This window comes from Mustela lutreola, chromosome 2 (genome assembly GCF_030435805.1).
Source record: "Mustela lutreola isolate mMusLut2 chromosome 2, mMusLut2.pri, whole genome shotgun sequence".
In the NCBI taxonomy this organism is placed as follows: Eukaryota; Metazoa; Chordata; class Mammalia; order Carnivora; family Mustelidae; genus Mustela; species Mustela lutreola.
This window is the reverse complement of record NC_081291.1, coordinates 224,201,985-224,219,836: the sequence shown is the minus strand read 5'-3', so window position 1 is coordinate 224,219,836 and position 17,852 is coordinate 224,201,985. Positions and strand designations below refer to the sequence as shown.

Genomic DNA, 17,852 nt, shown 5'->3' with positions numbered 1-17,852 from the left:
GATGGCCGGAGCCTGGGGGCCCTAGGGAGACTGGAATCAGCAGCGGGGGGGGGGGGGGGAGGTGCTGATTTTGGGGAACTGCCCTGGCCTGGGGGTGGCCGGGGTGAGGTGGCCCCACCCTGTGCCCGTGGCCTGAGCCGTCCTGACAGCTCCCAGCGGGGGAGGGAGGGCCTGTTACAGCTGCAGCCCCCCGGGGCGGCCCAGAGAGGGAGGGAGGCCACCAGGAGCGAGTCAGCACCTGCGGGGGCCACGGAGGGCCCCAGGGCGTGCGCCCCCGTAGTGAGTTCCCTTGCCGGGGACAGGGTCTACTCCCGGTCTGACTGGGCCGAGAAGGTGGGGCCCTGCGTGAGGAGGCGCGGTGGGGGGATGCGAGAGAGTCCTGGCACCAGGCTTCGTTTTAAACTTTTTAAAAAATACACTCTTTGGCTTCCTTTTATTTCTTGAGGGTTACATTACACGGGAGCCATACAAGAAAGTGTCCCAGCTGGGTCCCCACCCTGGGGGGAGGGGTGCTCCTGTGCCTGGCGCTTCTCCCGCCTCCTGGCCTCCCAGCGGGCAGTCCGTCCGTCCGTCCGTCCGAGCCGGCGGAGTCCCTACTTGGAGGAGGAGGTCATGAAGCTGTTCTCGATGCAGAGCACGATGAAGGCCTGGTGGCAGCTCGCGGCCTTCTGCTCCAGCAGCCGGCCGGCCAGCAGGGAAGACGCCTGGCCCGTGACGCCCGCAGCCTCCGTCCGCCACGTCTCGCAGTAGCTGTCGGTCAGCCGGCGCCCGCTGGGGTCTGAGCCGTGCCACACGCTCTTCTGGGGCCTGCGAGACGCCGCAGCCGTCAGCCCCAGACCAGGGCCCCAGACCAGGTCCTGGCTACTCAGGGCAAAGCGCGTGCTTCCCAAAGGTGCCTCATGTTGGCTGGATGAGGGGCCCGTGGGGGGGCGCAGAGCTGGCCGTCCTTGGTCCCTGGGGGTCCACCTCCCAGACCACACCCCTGCTGCCTCTGCTGGGGGGCGCAACCCGGGGAGCCTACCAGGCCGGGTGCTGCAGGACGTCTCTGCCGTCGAAAGAGAAGATGCGGGCCCCAGGCTTCAGCTGGCCCTCGGAGCCCGAGAACAAGGCCTCCCAGCTGGGGAACAGCTCCTCGTCCTGGGAGGGAAGCGCACTGGGCCTTATTCCCTCCCTGGAGATGTCCTGCCAGAGGCGGCCGCCTCCACGGCCCCCTCCCCTGCAAGGCCCCCTCCCCCGCCCGGACCCCATCTGGCCCTGAGGAGCACACAGTGGTGGGCAGAGGCCGAGGTGTGGGGGCCGTTGAGCCCCCCAGGAGCATTTCCAAGCCTGAGCTCCAAGGAGGCTGCACACGCAGGCCTGGCTCTGCAGCTCAGGGGGTCCGGCCCTGTGGGAGGCTCTGGGGGGCCCCCAGGGCAGCCGCACTCACCCTGAGGTTGACAATGGGCACGCCGGTGCGGTCGGCTCGGCGCACCACGCTGTAGAGGTCCTGCAGCCGTGAGGACAGGAAGGCGCGGAAGGTGCCGGGCAGCCCGGCAGCGCGCGCCTGCTGGAAGCACTGGAAGTCGGCCCCGCGGATGCCGCGCAGGCCGCCCGGCTGGGGGCTGTTCAGGGCCACCAGGTGCAGCTGCAGGGTGCAGAGCCGCGGGGTCAGCAGCCAGCCGTTTCGCAGGGCCTGATTGTGCCCCGTGCTGGGGGTCCCGGGGTCCAGAGCGGCCACTGCCAGCCGCCACCCCCGCCTAGCGCTCTGGCAAGTGCCTGTCCTTTCCTCCACCAGAGACAGCCAGAGGGCAGGTCCCAGGCCTAGAGAACCCCCCCCCCCCCCCCCCGCCCGGCAGCCCCGGGAGTCCCTGTGGGCCGAGGGCTGGCGTCCACACGGGGTCGCTCACCACTGGCTGGTAGTCCTGGTGGGTGTGGCTGTGGGTGGGCCCGCCGGTGGGGCGAGCCGGCTGGAAGTGCCGGTAGGAGCCGTGGTGTGGGGCCCCAGGGTAGGGCTGCGGGTCCGGCAGACGTGGGGGGCTGGCCAGGATGTCATCTGCCCGCCAGGGCCGCACCGTGGAGTGGGTGAGCTCCCGTCGGGGGTATGGGTTGCCCGCAGGGGGCTGCAAGGCGGCCACCTCGTTGTCCTGCAGACAGAGAGGCGGTGGCAAGGGCCCGGTGCTCCTGCCTGGACGGGCTGAGCGGCAGCTGCCTGTCTGGGACCCGCTTCGTCTGCACCCTGGCGCGTGGGGAGCTGCATGGTGGACCCACTGGCCCTGGGCTGCCCTGGAGAGTTAGGGCAGGAGTCCGGCCAGCCCGATGCCGGCAGTGGTACCTGGGCCTGTGCTCAAGGTCGGGACCACGTCCCTGGCCTTCCAGCCCGTCCTCACCTCTGCACAGACACCCCAGCTCTCCGCCTCCAACCCTGTTCCACCACCTCAGAGAGGTGACCCGCACCCCATCCAATCCCCAGCAGCACCGGAGGCCTCCTGATGCACCACAGTCTGCCTCGGCCTGTATCCCAGTGCCCTATGACCGGGTCCCCGCGCTCACGTTCTAGGATCACGTAAATCGCCCGTTCCCCGCCATCTTCACCTCCTGTCCCCCTGCCCGTGAGCTCCACGGGGCCCGGGCCTGCGCGTCCCTGTGCCTGGCATATAGGAGGGCCCAGGACCAGGCTGAATGAATGAATGGATTCGGGAGTGGACCCGCTGGGCTCTGAGCGGACAGACCGGTGGAACCTGGGACACACACCCCCTAAGGCAGCCTCGGCCCCAGGCTGTTGGAGAAGAGCCACATCGGCAGGAAACCCAAGTATCTTGGACCCCCCCAGGGGTCCATCTCTGAGCCTGGCACCCTTGGAGGGTGGTGAGCGTGGCCTGAAGGTAGGCAGCCTCGTGGTCTGTGCACCCCTCCCACACCCCGCACCCCAGGGCCCCGGAGCCGCCGCCGTTGGCTGTGGAGAGGAGACGGCTCCTTACCGTCCCGCGTGGGAGTGGCGTCCGTGCCTCCAGCTGGAAGAAAATGCAGGGGTTACCCCACCGACCCCCAATGCCTGGCACCCCACCCTCCCCGGCAGTGCCTGGCACACACCACCTTCCATGCGTTTACTTTCCCAAGTGGGAGAGGAGGCGCCCAGGGAGCTCTATCAGTGAAGCATCTGCCTTGGCTGGGGTCATGATCCCGGGGTCTGGGATTGAGCCCCGCGCCGGGCTCCCTGCTCAGCACAGAGCCTGCTTCTTCCTTCCCACCCGCCCCCGCGCATGCTCATTCTCTCAAATAAATAAAAATCTTAAAAAAAATAAATAAATAAACGGGAGGATCACTTCTCCGTGAACCCTAAACTCCAAAAAACAGTCCACTCATTAAAAGAGTAAAGAAACGTCCAGAAGAACGCCGTCTGTCACCTGCCCCGTGAGGCATCCGCGGCTCAGACCTGCCCCTCGCGCATGGTCCCCCGAACCCTACCGCACCGCAGGCCGGCCAGGGACGCGCTCTGCACCACCCCCCCACCCCCGGCCGTGCGTGCCAGGAACTCACCAGGACCTTCCGCAGCCCGCCGCGGACCCGGACGTACAGCTCCTCCCTCTCGGCCACGAAGATGAGCCAGCCCTCCGGCACCTCAGGCACCTTGTCCAGCATGGTCTGGTACGTGGCCCAGATCCTCACCTGCCGGGAGCCCGACCTGGTGGGTCCCCATCCCACGCAGGCAGCATCTGCGCTCGTGGGGGTGGGGGCCATCTCGCAGGCTCACGTGCCTCCCTTTCTCCCCGAGGCTGGTCCCTGGGAAGGCTCTGTGGGCCGGGGAGGCCCCCCGCGGGGAGGGCTGGACCCCGAGTCCTCACGCTCCCCATGAGCTCTCCAGGGGCTTCCAGGGGCCTCTTCCCGGCTGGACCCCCGAGTGCCCTGCTGCCCCTAGGCTCCCGCTTCTGCTTCGGAAACCACGTCTAGAGGCTGTGGTGCCTTTGCCATGGGGACAAACCTGGGCCCAGCACTGGGGGTCTCTGAAAGCCCACCCACAGTCGTCAAAGGGAAGGGTGGCCGGACAGGCTGGGGCGGGGAGCATCTGACCAGACACTGAGAGGACCCTTACCCCGGAGGACGTGCCCATGGTTCCAGGGGGCCCAGGGGGCCCAGGTGGGCCCGGGGGGCCGGGAACGCTGATGGCTGTAGGAGAGAAACCAGAGATGGAGCTCATGGCCCCGGCTGGACCGGTGGGAGCCCAGGCCCCCATCCCCTGCCAGACTTACTTTGCCGGTAAGGGCCAGGAAAGGAAGGGGGCCCTGGGGGACCCGGGGGTCCAGGGGGCCCAGGGGGTCCCTGACGCCCCTCGTGGCCGATGCCAGGGGGTCCCTGAGGTCCAGGTGGGCCAGGCTGGCCCCGAATGCTCTCTCCCTTGGGACCCTAGTTGGGGGGGTGGGGGGGTCAACAAAACAGGAGGCAGGAAAGCCTGAGGGGCGGGGCTGCATTTTCCAAGAGGTCCTGCAGGGAGCAGCTCGGAGCACCCCTGCCTCCCTCCCCACCCCTCCCTTCCCGTGCCACAGGGCCTGGGAAACCTGGCTTCCCGCACCGCGCGTCCTCCACGGGACGAGATCTCAGAAGACAGACGGAGAGGCAGCCCCTACAGCCTTCCTTCCCCATCCGTCCCCCGGGCAGAAGCTGTGGTCTGGGCTCCCTGGAGCCTTTTAGGGCGGATGGTCCCACAGGAAAGATCAGTGCCAGCGGGAGAGCAGGCGTGAAGGCCTGGGTGAGGGTCCCTCGTGCCCCTGCCCCCCGGCTGGCGGGAGGTGCGCCCAGGCCCCGCCCCCCCCTGAGAGTGGGGATGAGAACTGGAGGGGAGAGCTGGCGGGCACAGCCTGCGGGCCTCGCGGGCGTTCATGGCCGAGCGGCACCTGCCGCAGCTCCGGCCCAGGACCCTGGGGCCCTGAACGCCGGCACGGGCCCGGGGAGCCCAAACTTACCGGAATCCCAGGGTAGCCTGGCGGGCCGGGGGGGCCAGGCACACTTGAGCCGAAGAATCCACCACCCCCGGGCTCACCCCGTTCGCCCTTCGGCCCAGGGTCCCCTCGGTCCCCCTTCTCCCCCTGTGGATGGAAACGCTGGTCTGAGACGGCCCGGCTGCCACCACCGGCGTGGGGGCAGGGCTGACCCCAGGAGGCTGGCGTGAGCGAGGTGAGGCAGCAGAAGCTTCCGGAGCCCGGGTCTGGGTTCTGACGTCAGACCCAGGTCTGACGGACGGGTCCCTGCACTGCCCGAACCCTGCGGAACGCGAGGCGCGGGGGGGGCGGGCAGGTGTCACCCACCTTCATTTCAGCCTCCAGCGGGAGGAGGTCCAACGGGAACTGCCCTGCAGGAGAGAAGTGGGGAGGGGCCTCGGTGAGCCCCTCGGCAGCGCCGCCACCCCCACCTGCGTCTTCCTTCCTCGCCTTTAGAATTTCTGTTTCTGGGGGATTCCTGGCGGCTTGGCCTGGTGCCCGGAACCCCTGCCCAGAACCCCCCTCGTGGGAGCCACCGTCCTGACCCCGTTCTCCAAATGACACGTTTTTAGAATTTCTTTTTGTTTACAAGAGGTCGTTGATTTTTGTAAAGTCTCCTCCTGACGGCAGTAAATCGACCAATTTAAGGCTTTATCTGCACGTCTTTTCAGATGGTCGATGTTCAAACAGGGTTTTCTGTAAAAATGGCAGTTTTATTCCTTCTTTTCTAAAATCACGCAGCAGAGATTCCGCTCCCCTGCTTCCCGCCGAGCTGGGGCCCACTTGGTGGCCAGGGCCAGAGGTCAGAGGGTCAGAGGCCCGGCACCCCCCAGGAGGGCGGCCCTACAGGCTCCCCCCGCCCGCGGCCCTTCTGCGCTCCCTCTGGTAGGGGGCACGCCAGCACCAGGGTCTTCTCCTCGGCCTGATCTGCATCTTCTGGTCTCAGCTCTTCCCCAAGGTCACTTTGCTCCTGTCCTCAGACTTCTAGAGCCGGGGCTGAGACACCGGTGCCGTGTGGGGCTGGGACGTCCTGAGCCATTGAGACACAGCGGCTGGGTGAACCCTGGGGGCTGGGGCCAGGGTGGGGCCCCCTCGGGTGGGAGGCCCTCTGGGGTCCTGTTGCCCCGGGGCCCACGGTGGCCACAGATGAGGGCAGGGAGCCCCTCACCGCCTTCCATTCCAGTGTGTCTGCGCCCGTGTGCTTTCTGCGCATCTGGAATGTGCGGCCCCAATGGGGGCTTCCGGCTCGCTCGTGCCCCACGTGGGCACGTGGGGTGCAGACTGGGCCCGAGAGGACCCTGTGGTCGCCGGGCAGGGACCTGCCCAGCGGTAACCTGCCGTCAGCCGCTCCATCTCCCGCCCAAGCTGCTCTTCCGTGCGCGGTCCCATCGCTTGCCAGGAGCCCCCCCCCCCCCGCCCCCCGTGATGACTGCTGTCCCGCCCAGACCTGCTCTTGACTTCGCGAAGGCGTGTTGCCGGGCCCAGAAGTCTGGGATTGCTGTGTTTTCCTGGGGGGCGTCCCCCTTTATCGACGTGAACAGTTTCTTAGAATTTCTGGCAACGTTTCCTGCCTCAAGATAGACCCGCACAACCTCTTTCTCTCTCTCTCTCACACACACACACAATGCGATTGTACGTGCGGGCGCTAGTGCGCACACACATATCGATGCGCACATGCGGGCGCATGCACATGCACACAGAGGCACTTGGCACGCGCACACACAGGCAGACTCGCGCACACACAGGCAGACTCGCGCACACACAGGCACTCGCAGCTGCACACGCACACACGAGCGCACAGAGGTGCACACGGGCCTCCCCGTCCTCCCGCGGTCCGCAGGCGTGTCCTCGCTGCCGAGTGTCTCGGCCGAGCGGCGTGCGGTCTGGTTCGCACCGGCCGCCGGTTTGTCCTGTGACTGCCGTAGCCGCCGTCCTCACGGTCGGTGCAGCGACTGCTTTCACCTTCCGCCTGCTCCTCCCGCCTCCTTCTAGGAGCCCGTCGCTCTGTTCCTTCTCCCTCCTCTCCGGCCTTCTCCCGGGTGCAGGTGTCCGCGGGGCGGGCCTCCCGCGTGTCCGCTTCCTGCTGCTGCGTTCTCCGCTCGTCCCTGAGCCGGGAAGGCGCGGCCTGGCTTGAGTCTGGCGTGGCCGAGGGCCCCCTGCTCCCGGCGGCGTCTCTTCCCTCAGCGACGTGTACCGCCGGCGTCACCTCCGTCTCCCAGAAGGCCCCACGGTCCTGCCAGGGCTGGTCGTGGCACAGCCTCGTGGCTGCTGCTTCTTGACCCCGAGGGGCGTCTCACAGTTTCGCGGCCTTTCCACCTCCTGGAGCCTCTTTGGCGTCTCTCTGCTCGCCAGGAGTCTGGTCGTGACGGTCGTGTGAAGGACTCCTGGAGTCTCTCCGCAGTCTGGGAAAACCCTTGGTGCCTTCACATGCTCTCCTGCCGGTGCCCGCGCCCCCGCAGCCCTGCCCCCTGGCTCGGCGCGGACCTCCCCTCCCCTCGCTCCCTCGCCCGTCCCGCGCAGAGTCCTCGGGTCCGGCTCTCCCTTCCAGAATGGAGGCCCCTCGCCTCCCCCTGCTGGAACACTGTGGCCTGGGTCTGGGCACAGCTGGGCTCCCGGGGCCTGCCTCGCCCGCCATGTGCCCTCCCTCTTGCGTTCTGGTCTGCTCTGGCCATTTTGTTTTCCTGCTCAGCCTCATTAAGCCCTAGTCTCTGCAAGCTCCAGCAGCCCTTGGGGGAAACCTGGGGTTTCCCCTCCGACCTGCCCTCACTCTGGGCTGCAGGCCCCTCCATGGAGGTCCTGGCGGGCCACCCTGTAGTCGGCACCGCCTGGGGCTGGGAACCCGGCGCTCTGGCTTCCGGTCTGCCGGCTCCCGCCGTTCACGGTGCTGTTCTGGGTTTCATTCAGGAGAAGAGTCTGGCAGAGGGTTCTCGCGCCCCCAACCGCGCCCCCAACCCCGGAACAGTCCGGCCGATGAGGGCTCCCACACGCCATCCCGGGACCCCAACACGCTGGGCCCAGCCCTGTCCCTCAGCCCTGCTGCCAGGCCACCCCGGTGCCCCGCACCCAGACCCAGCACCACAGGTCCTGTCTGGCCCCGCCAGCCTGGGAGGGGCTTCTTCCAGCAGGCGGGCAGCTGGGTCAGCACAGGCACAGCAGTGTTGGGGGACCTCCCTAGCCCAAGGCCACCCAGAGCACCCTCACCTGGTGGTCCTGGAGGGCCCACGTCTCCTTTGTCACCCTTGGGTCCAGAAGGCCCCTGGAGCCCTGGAGGGACAGAGGTGCCCGCACCCGTCATGGTGTGTGTGACGAAGCCCTCCGGCCCAGCACACCAGGCCCCGCACCACCGGCAGCTGCGTCACTCGGATCTGGGACACCTCAGGGCAAGAGCTCCCCCCGAGGCTGCCCCTGGAGACCCCACCCTCCTGCGGGTGTGTGCCCACGGACCGCAGGCAGGGCCAGGAGCCAGTGCAGGCCGTGCTGTGTCTGCTCCTGACGTGCCTGGAAGGCCAGCCTGGGAGGACCCAGGAGGCCCTGCCGGGCGGCTGTGACTGATCTGGATTAGACGCCCAGACTTCCTGCTGCCCCGGGAGCAGAGTGTCCCTGGGCGCTCCGTGTCCTGCAAGGGGCCACCGCCCACCCTCCCCGAGACCCCGGGCGTCCTCACCTGGCAATCCTGGGGCTCCAGGGCGGCCGGACTCCGTAAAGGCCTGCAGAGAGGCTGCCAGTGAGGGAGGGAGTCTACGAGCGGAGCCGGCCCCCACGCAGGCCCCCCGAACCCAGAGGCCCCACCCCTCCTCGAGGACCCACGGACGCTCCCGGCAGGCAGGGAGGAGAAGGGAGAAGAAACCAGGCTTAGGGGTCGGAAGCCCTGCTCGTGATGGGATCTGGCCCTGCGGGTCACTTCATGTGGCTGAACCTCATAAAACAGCGTGTGTGTCCCTCCAGGACCCCGGGGCTGGAGCCCCAGGCTCCCAGATCCAGGAGCCCCCCTGCCCTTCCCCAGCCCTCCTGCCCCAGAGAGGGGCCTGCCAGGCAGGTGGGCCTGGGTCCCAACCAGCCAACTCCTCTGCCAGAAATTGTTAGAACCCTCCCTGGGGGTCAGCCCTCCCTGGGGGTCGAACCACACCATCCTGGGGGTGGGCCTCGGTTGGGCCTGTGAGGAGGGAGAGGGGAGAACGCGTTAAGCGGGGGAACTCACGTTGCTGTCATAGATGGGGACCCCAGGAGGCCCTGGGGGCCCCGGAGGCCCTGGGGGACCAGGTGGACCCTGCGCGGGGAGAAGAGCTCTGTCAGTCACGTTCCCGCCAGGCCCGGGAGGGGCCAGAGGGGCAGATGTGGGCAGGAGCATTTCTAGAAGGCTCAGGGGAATCAGAAAACTGAACGTGGAAAGCACAGAATCAGGAAGCGTCCGGTCTGCTCTGCCGCTGGGGGGGTCCCTGGGCACAGAGCGGCCTCTCTCAGAACATCCCTTGGGGACACGTGGAGAGGGCAACAGGACTGGACGGGGGCGTGCACCCCAAGGCGGAGTCCATGTGTTTCCAGGCTCAAGGGGCAGCCCCAGAGGCCCGCGCCGGAGGCCGAGCTTGGGTAGGAACTTTCGCTACTCGTGCATGTAGGAGCCGGCGTCGCCCGGCAGCCCGAGACAAGGGCTTCTTCGGAAAGTGGCTGGTGTCCTGGACCATGTGCGTCAGGAGAGACCAGGGATGGGTGAGGTGATGCACCGTCCCCGCCTGCCTGTGGTCACCCCTGTGACCCCGCCCGTACCCCTGCCTTGGGGCCCGACTTCCAGGAACAAAGTCACCCAGGGCTCCAGGCAGCTGGCTGGGCGCCTGGCCGTGAGGTCGTGAGCGGGTCCTGCATCTGCAGGCAGAGACGATCACAAACGCCTGAACTACCGAAGAAAACCCCGCTCGGAAGCCAACGGAGGTGCTGAAGGTCACGCTGCATGTGGGGCGAAGGGAAGCCACCACGGGCGGGGGCGCGTTTGGAAGCAGCCGTGCCCTCTGAGAGCTACGCGGGGTCTCTGCCTGGCAGCGTGGGCGGGCATGTGCGTGCGTGTGGGGACCCTGTGTCCGCGGTGGGGACCTGGTGCCAGCGGGGTCACAGTGCAGAGAACCCCCTGCGGCCCTCAGGGTTCCAGACACGCCATTCCTCGGGGGACACTCACCCTCACACCGAAGCCGACGCTGGCGTGTCCCGGCTCCCCCTTCTCCCCCTTCAATCCGTTCATCCCGGGGCGACCCTGCGGCAGAGCACGGGGTTGGGGGCCGCAGGCGCTGCCTCCCACCCAGCCTCGCCCGCTCTCAGTTCCCACCCAGGATCTCCCCGGGAGCCAGACGCTCGGTCCCAGCCACCCATAAGCTGGGCATCGCGGTCTTCGTCCTGGAGACAGATGTCCTCATGCAGGGACGGTCCCCGGGGCAGGGCACTGGGAGGGCCCGGGGTCCTCTCCCCTCCCCCACGCTGCCCACATGCCGCATGGAATCCCCAGGTCCTTACCGGCCGCCCGGGGAAGCCAATCTCTCCCTTGTGACCTGGCCGCCCGTAGGGACCCTGCAGAAAGGAGCAGCCGCCCTCCAGGTGAGCAGAGACCAGCCCCGGCTGTGGCCTCCTGCCCGCCCCCTGCCCCGACGTTTGACAGGTATAGCTGGTCTGCTCGGGCCGCTCCGCAGCCGGGCCGTGACCGGCGCCTTTGGGGCCTGCATGTTCTCGGACATGCGTGTTCGCTGGGCGTGGGGGGGGGCTACTCACCGGGGGTCCTCGGAAGCCAGGCTCTCCCTGAACGGAAAACCAGAGGCACCGTCAGACGGCAGCGGGTCGCCCCCCAACCCGGCAGCGCCCTCGGGGCTGTGACAACAGCAGGGAGGCAGGATGCGGCAGAGGCAGCCGCTCTGGGCGTGGACGAGCCCACCTGGGGGCCGCAGAGTTCTCTGGGCCCGGAGGTCCAAGGTCCCACAGCCAGAGGGCCTTTGGGGTCCCTGTAGGACTGCCCTCCACGGCCACCAAATCCAGACTCAGCTACCCCCCGAGACCCTCAGAGCCTGTCTGGGGGTGGGGGGACCTGGCGCACAGCCCCCTCCACCCCCTCGGAGCCTCTTGAGGAGGAGGGCTGGGAGCCCACGGCAGCGGCAGCCGCTGAGGGACGGCCACAGCCTCAGGGCAGGGCGTCTCCCTCAGGCGAGGCCTGGGCTGGACACTCCCCACCCTCCCGAGAGTCGCCAGCCCGTCTGCAGGGTAGGCTCAGCCGACGCAGGGGAGAATCAGGACCGGTGGTGGCCAGGCTGGGCATGCCAGGCTCTGCAGGACCTCGAGGTCCTTCCCAGTGCGGCTGTGACCGAGGGACAGACAGGAGAGGGCCAGGGGCCCAGGCTATGGAAGTCCCTGGAACCCTGCTCAGGAGCGGCTCTCAGGGGGAGGCAGGAACTGGCCCCTCTCGGGCCCTTCCACAGCCCCGGCAACGCCCCTCCCCGGCCTGGTTGAAGGTGGGTGGTCTCAGGGACCCAACTCACCTTGGCCCCTTTCTGGCCGGGCGCCAGCATGCTGCCATCGTGGCTGAAGACCGGGCCGGGCTCGCCCTTCTCACCCTGGAACAGCGCGGGGGACAGGCATGAGGCTGGCTCTGGGGAAGGGGGGGTCCTTGACCCCCAGGCCCCAGAGTGTGGTGAGTGGGGGCCTCCCCCGCCGGGGCTCTGGGGTGGGGGAGCCCCTGTGCTCCTGGCCACAGGTCATGTGTCCACCCCTCCAGGGGCATGGTGGGGGCGGTCCCTGGCACCGGGGCCTCTCACCTTGGGTCCCGGGAGGCCCTGCTGGCCTTTTGAGCCCACATCTCCCTTCGGCCCAGCTGGTCCCTGTGGGGACACAGACAGGAATGAAGGCCACGTGCGGAGCCTGTCCCACCACGGCTGCCTCCTGGTCGGGCCGGAGTCAGGCGGAGGATGGCCCGCGACACCTTGCCGAGAACCCCACCCCAAGCCTCCACTCTGGTCCTGGGGGGCTTCTGCTCAGGACCCAGAAGGTTCCTCAGCTTTGCGGGCACCCTCCACCACTGGGCTTGCCAGGGGTCCCCGGCTGGTGCAGGACAGAGAGAGAGTCCACTTACGGGAAAACCCGCGAACCCTGGCCGGCCCTGCGGAAGAGGGGGACAGGTCAGCGCAGGGGGCGGAGTGCGAGGCGGGTCAGCACTGGTCGGGGGATGGGTCAGCGCGGCGGGGGTGGGGGTGGGGGGTGCGGAGGGGTGCAGGGCGGCACACGGACGCGGGCCGCGGTTCCCACCAGGACAGCACACGCACCTCGGGTCCAGGCACGCCGGCCAGCACTCTCTGTCCGCACGCCGGAGAAACACGGAACCCAGGAAGGAAGGAAGAGACGTGTGTATGACAAAAGTCCACTCCTCTTACGGGAGCCACAGAACCGCACAGAAACGCCGTGCAAGAAAAACTGCCTTCGGTCGTCCTCCAGGCATTGGCCTCGAGGTCCCTCGGATCAGAGGGGAAGCCACGTGCTGGGAGCCTGCCCCGCACCGGAGAACCTTCCGAAGACCCTGGGGCCTGGGGCCAGTCCCCCTCCTCCATACTGGGCCTGGGGCTGGGGCAGAGCCGCCAGCGTCGGCAGGCTCAGGGCCAGGGACCCCGACGGGGAGGCCCTGCAAGGCCTGGTGGGAGAGGCCTTGTTCCGCCTCGATTTTCTGCTACAGAACCTCCGTTTCTCTCTGGACACACAGCCCCGTATTTTTCTCCTCTTAGATAATGTAGAAGCATCACCGGAATGAGACACAGTCACGGGTTCTGAATAGAACCGACAGACCGTAAACCCTGGCGTCTTTGGGGGTTGCCCTGGGTGGGGAGAGCCGACAGGTCCCCCCACAGGGTCCGGGTTGGGGCTGCACCGGCTGTAGCCAGTGCTGGGTGTGGGGGCAGAGTGGCGGCCCCTGCCAGGCCTTGGAAAGGGCTCTCGGAAAGCGGCTTCAGCGTCCTTACATCCTGCTCCGACAGGTAGACGACAGGCCCCGGGGGTCCGGGGGGTCCGGGGAGGCCGGGCTGTCCCACTCCGTCCCTCCCTGGTTCGCCCTGGAAGAGAAAGCTTGTGTCCAGCACTTAGATTGCTTGCGGGGGTCTCTGGACGGGACCCGCATGCCCACCGGGTGTGAGGAGGTGCCTGGGGCCGGGGCCCTGAGAGCCTCCCAGCCCAGCAGGGCAGGTTCCAAGCCAGGACCCCAGACTTGAGGGGTTTGCCCCAAGTCTCTGAGGCCACGCAGGTGGCAGGGGGCAGGGACAGCCCCAAGGCCTGGACATGCACCTGCTCTGCCCGGGGAGCCTGAGCCCCAACTCACTTTCTCTCCCTGGGTCCCTTTTTCTCCTTTGGGTCCCTGCAGCGATGAAAAGGAAACGAGTCAGAACCGGACCCACCGGACCTCCCTCCCTGGAGACCCCAGAGCCCCAGCACGGGCTGAGTGAAGGTGTGGAGAGTTCTTCCTTCCTGGGGAAGGGGGTGAGCCAGGCCAGCCCACGGCCCATGGACCCAGGGTCTGCACCCCTCGGGGTACAGAGAAGTGGTCAGGAACCCCCAGAGACCATATCGAGGCTCTGGCTTTATCAGAGTAGCTCCTGCAGGACGGTACCACAATCGCTGTCCTAGGAAGCCACTCACCCGGGGGACGGTCCCCCCATCGCTGTCCTGGGGAGCCACTCACCCGGGGGACGGTCCCCACATCGCTGTCCTGGGGAGCCACTCACCTGGGCTCCAGCTGTGCCCTCTCTGCCAGGGAGGCCGGGGAACCCAGGAGGGCCGTCAGCCCCAACTTCTCCCTGTATCCAACACAGGGAGAGACGAATGTCAGCCCACCCCCCCAGCAAACCCTGGGGTCGGGCTGAGAAAGCCAGGGCTTCTGCAGGTCACCAGCTCACACCCCCGAGGGCGATTCAGCCCAATGGGCCCCCGGCGTCCTGCTTAGGAGCCCCAAGGGGCCGAGAAGAGGAGGGACCGGGGTTGGACAGGCTCGTGTGGTTCCCAGGAGTCACACCTGAGAGCGGGGAGGAAGCCTGTCCTGCCTGGGGGGGGGGGGTTGTGTCCTGGCATGTCAGGGCGCAGGTGTCCTGGACAGGGGTGACCTGGGGGGGTCATGATCCTGGGGTGCTCTTGGAGTTGCCCTGGGGGTGGGTGCCCTTGGGACAATCCTGGACTCTAAGGAAGGAAGGCTGAGGCCAGACAACACAAGGAAGGACCAGAGGAAGAATGACCCTGGGTCCGGCCTTGAAGGTCACTGCATGCAAGCCTCATCCTTAGTCCCTTGGCTCCAAGGGGACAGGTGGTGGGGCGATGGGGCCCCTCCCCGCTCCAACTGGGGCTGGTAAAGATCCCTGACTTCCTGAACCCGAGAAAAGGCTCTTCCTTACCTTGGCGCCTGGCGGTCCGGTTACTCCGGGATCCCCCTAGAGTGGGAGAAGGGGCCCGTGAGTGCGGAGCACGGCAGCCCAGCCCCATGGCGGCGTCGACTCTCTCCTTCCTCCAGGCGGGAGGGAGGGCCCATGACGCGGGGGGCCTCTCACGGACCCCTCAGGCCTGCCCCATCCAGAGCGGAGGGGCCCGGGGGCTGCAGGGAGCCGTGCGGGCACTGTGAGCTAACACACACGGCCCTAGACTATTCCGGAAGCTGGGCCGTCTGTTTGCTCTAAGGAGCGGCTCCATTTTTAAGAAAGCGAGAAACTGTCTTTCCAAAACGCAACCTTCTGAGACATCCCAAAGTTTGGCAAATCAAAGCAAAACCTTCTAAAACAACATCCATCAGAGGAACATTACAGAACATCCTAGACTGGACCCCCGTAGGCCCTCAAACCCGTATGTTTGGGGTGCATGGCATACCCGTGGGGGGCCCTCCTAGGGATCCCCCCCCGGCCCTCCGTGGGGAGGGGTGGGGGCTGGTGGGGAGCAGAGAGTAGAGCAGGGAGGTGGGAAGGGTCCCAGGGCTTTCACGCCACTGCCCCAGAGTCTGGGAGGTGTGGGGGGCAGGTTCCTTCACCTCCCCAGGTCGGCAAGCACCCTCAGATGTGCAAAGGCAGGGACGCGCAGCTTTGGAAGGGTGCCTCCCACCCCCGACAGGGAAGCTCGGGGTGGGTGGTGAGGACCGTCCCGTCCCGTCAAGGCTTCCCGTAGTTCACCGATCGCCCAGGGTGAACTCTTGCTACTCCCCTAGTGCGGAGGGAGGGGTGTGCTCACTGACCTTGACCCCGGGCGGGCCGGCGGGACCCTGTGGGACCGAGAAGGAAAGCAGCCTGAGGTCCTGCAGGGAGGGGCTTCCTCCCACAGGTGCGGGCAGCCCTGGGCAGTCCCAGGAGCGACGGTCTGTTCTGGGCACCAGCTGGACCTCTCAGGCAGCACACGGGAGACCGGGGCGGGTGAGCCTGGTGCCCTCCACGGGTGGTGGCCACCGTTTGATGGGAGTGATGGGTCAGCGCCTTCGAGCAGATGGGCCGCCACCCTTGGTCCTGCCTCAGGCACGGGCTGCACAGCTTTGCTGTGACCCTCAGGGTCTCCGTGCCCTCCACGGTCATAAAACAGCCCTGCTGACCCCTCCAGGGTCGAGGGCACTGAATCTGTGTACTCTGGTCGAGGACCCATGCCCCTGAGACCTCGCGGCCACCCCTCTGCCCTCAGGTCACAGCAGGAATGACCTGTCACCACTTGGATCACATCCACGGGAGGCCCAGGCAGCTAACTGAGCCCAAGACCAGGAGCTTCTGTCACGTAAAAGACACCAAATTAAAGGGCAAACAGCTCACCAGGGGATTCCTTTCCGCCAAGAGGAGATTCTCCATAATGTTGCCAGCGGCTCACCCTCGCCAGGGGGGGTCCATGGCTGAAGGGCCTCAGGCACTCCGTGGCCATGACCGAGGCACTGCCCACCCCCAGGACACAGGTGGCCCTCACCTGTGCTAAGTCCTGGGCCTTCCAGGGCACCAGCAGCTCCAGCGAAACCCAGGCCCGACCCGCACATATGTTAACAGCAGAACGAGGTGGGATTTCACGGGAACGTGCCCACGTTCACTGAAAAAATTCTAGTCCGGTCAAAAGTTGATGACGTCCCCAAGTCGGAGCCATACAGAGGCCGGAGGACCCGGAAAGAGCCGTCTTTCAGGGCGGACTGTGCCCCCCGTCCACTCACTGCACCACCGGGGCACCTTCCCACGCGCAGAGTCCGCTCCTGTCCTAAGGGCCCGATGTGGATGGTGCCAGGAGCCAGCGGCCTTGCTGGGTGCCACTCGGGGGCTGGGCCCAGGGACGCCCCCTCCCCAAGAGCCGAGCGAGCCCCGCGAGGACAGTACCTGAGGCCCGCTGGCTCCTTGAGCCGTCGACCAGAAGGGTGCCCCGGAGCCTTCCATGTCATCCTGCGGAGAGCACAGGAGGGACGCCTGGGCTGGGGTCTCTTACAGGAACAGCCCCCTCCTCGAGCCAGACACTGGCACAGACTCGGCCGTAGTTGAGTGGGGTGGGCTCAGGGCCGATGAGAAGCAGCAGGGACCCCGCTGGGCCCAGGCAGCCCTCCTGCGCACGTGCCGGGGGCCGGGCTGTCTGACGGGGTCTGGTTTCCGCTCTCGTCCTGCGGAGCAGCCTTCCCGCAGCGCGTACCAGACACGGTCCCTGAGCAGGGACCACACGAGGAAACGGGCAGCGGCTCCTTCCCACGGCCCACGGGTCCACCGGGCGGCACCGTCTAGGCGCTGCCACGGTCGGGAGTCAGGCAGGGCTATAAATAGCCTGCGCCCGGGGCTCGGATGGGGCTGGAGACACCGCCAGTCGGGGTGTGGTGCCTGGGGGTGTCTGGGGGCGGCAGCCACTAGTACTCACAAACCCTGCGGCGAGTCCTGGTCCTGGTGGCCCGGGGGGACCGGGGGGCCCTGGTGGTCCGGCTGGTCCGGGGGCTCCTGCCAAGCCATTCTCCCCAGGAGCGCCAGCGGGGCCGGGGTCACCCTTGTCTCCCTGCACAGGTGGGGAGACAGGATGTTCCCAGATGTTCCCACCTCTGGCTGAGCCCTGAGAAGCCGAGGCCTCCCCGGGGCCCCCACTTTCCTCGCGTGCTCTCTAACCCCCTCGAGGAGCCCACCCGAGAGTGGACGTTGGACGAGCACACCTGGCAGCCCCCGTTCCTGCTCTGACTCTGGGAGCCGACCGAAACCACGCGGGCGACCAGGAGGGCGGCCTGGAGGCCTCGGGCAGAAGCTGGTACCCCGCTGGCGCCCAGCCAGACTCTCCCGCGTCCCCGCCAGTCTGGGCGTGGCCACACCGCCTCGGTCTCTCCGGTGTCACGGGAGTGGAAGCGATGTGCACCCCTGGGACCCACGGGACGTACAGACGGAAGGAGCCGGGGTCCCCGAACGATCGCAATGAAGGAGCCAGGGCCCCGCGACCGGACGCCTGACCTTGACCGTGAGCAAGACACCAGCTACCGGCTGCGCAGAGAAGTGGACACAGCGAGGCGAGGCCGGGACACCCGCGGACGCACACGCGGAGACCCTCCCTCCAGGTCGGGGTGTGGGGGGCGCGGCGTGGAGGGGTGCGGAGGGCCGTGGCGGGCCGGTGAGGGACGGCGCCCCGAAGCAGTGACGCAGAGGGGGCCTTCGGGGCCCAGAGCACGCGGTGGGGGGTGGGCGTGCAGGAGCCGCTGGGATGCCTCTGAGGGTGCCTGGGTCCCAAGGGCCCGGTGCCTCCCAGCGTGCGAGCAGGGAAGGGGAGTGGGGAGCCGAGGCAGGGGGCTCCCCTGCAGAGGGCTGGGCTCAGGGCAGGGGCCGTCCTGAGGCCAGTTTAACAAAGAGTCAGAGTTCTGACGTATAGCACCCCCTGACCTGAGGGCCGACCTCAGCAGAATCATGAACTCTGCTTCCCTGGTTTTACTCTTCCTGCTTTCCG

General features: G+C 67.4%; 1 protein-coding gene across 3 annotated transcripts in view; it reads right to left on the bottom strand.

The window, feature by feature from the left end:
* Positions 1–391: 391 nt before the first annotated feature.
* The window catches only part of COL18A1 (collagen type XVIII alpha 1 chain), an 80,373-nt gene continuing 62,912 nt past the window's right edge, over positions 392–17,852 (bottom strand). For all 3 annotated transcript variants that reach the window (XM_059164945.1, XM_059164943.1, XM_059164944.1), the window contains 27 exons: positions 16,794–16,925; positions 16,271–16,333; positions 15,169–15,195; positions 14,345–14,380; positions 13,685–13,756; positions 13,282–13,317; positions 12,929–13,018; positions 12,242–12,271; positions 12,052–12,078; positions 11,738–11,800; positions 11,462–11,536; positions 10,704–10,730; positions 10,452–10,505; positions 10,120–10,194; positions 9,151–9,219; positions 8,617–8,659; positions 8,154–8,216; positions 5,280–5,323; positions 4,938–5,060; positions 4,227–4,380; positions 4,070–4,143; positions 3,517–3,645; positions 2,958–2,990; positions 1,887–2,123; positions 1,427–1,624; positions 1,022–1,137; positions 392–807 (listed from right to left, as the gene is read on the bottom strand). In XM_059164945.1, coding sequence (XP_059020928.1) covers positions 594–807; positions 1,022–1,137; positions 1,427–1,624; positions 1,887–2,123; positions 2,958–2,990; positions 3,517–3,645; positions 4,070–4,143; positions 4,227–4,380; positions 4,938–5,060; positions 5,280–5,323; positions 8,154–8,216; positions 8,617–8,659; positions 9,151–9,219; positions 10,120–10,194; positions 10,452–10,505; positions 10,704–10,730; positions 11,462–11,536; positions 11,738–11,800; positions 12,052–12,078; positions 12,242–12,271; positions 12,929–13,018; positions 13,282–13,317; positions 13,685–13,756; positions 14,345–14,380; positions 15,169–15,195; positions 16,271–16,333; positions 16,794–16,925 — 2,304 coding nt within the window. In that variant the 3' untranslated portion in view covers positions 392–593. The remainder of the gene's footprint in view (positions 808–1,021; positions 1,138–1,426; positions 1,625–1,886; positions 2,124–2,957; positions 2,991–3,516; positions 3,646–4,069; positions 4,144–4,226; positions 4,381–4,937; positions 5,061–5,279; positions 5,324–8,153; positions 8,217–8,616; positions 8,660–9,150; positions 9,220–10,119; positions 10,195–10,451; positions 10,506–10,703; positions 10,731–11,461; positions 11,537–11,737; positions 11,801–12,051; positions 12,079–12,241; positions 12,272–12,928; positions 13,019–13,281; positions 13,318–13,684; positions 13,757–14,344; positions 14,381–15,168; positions 15,196–16,270; positions 16,334–16,793; positions 16,926–17,852) is intronic.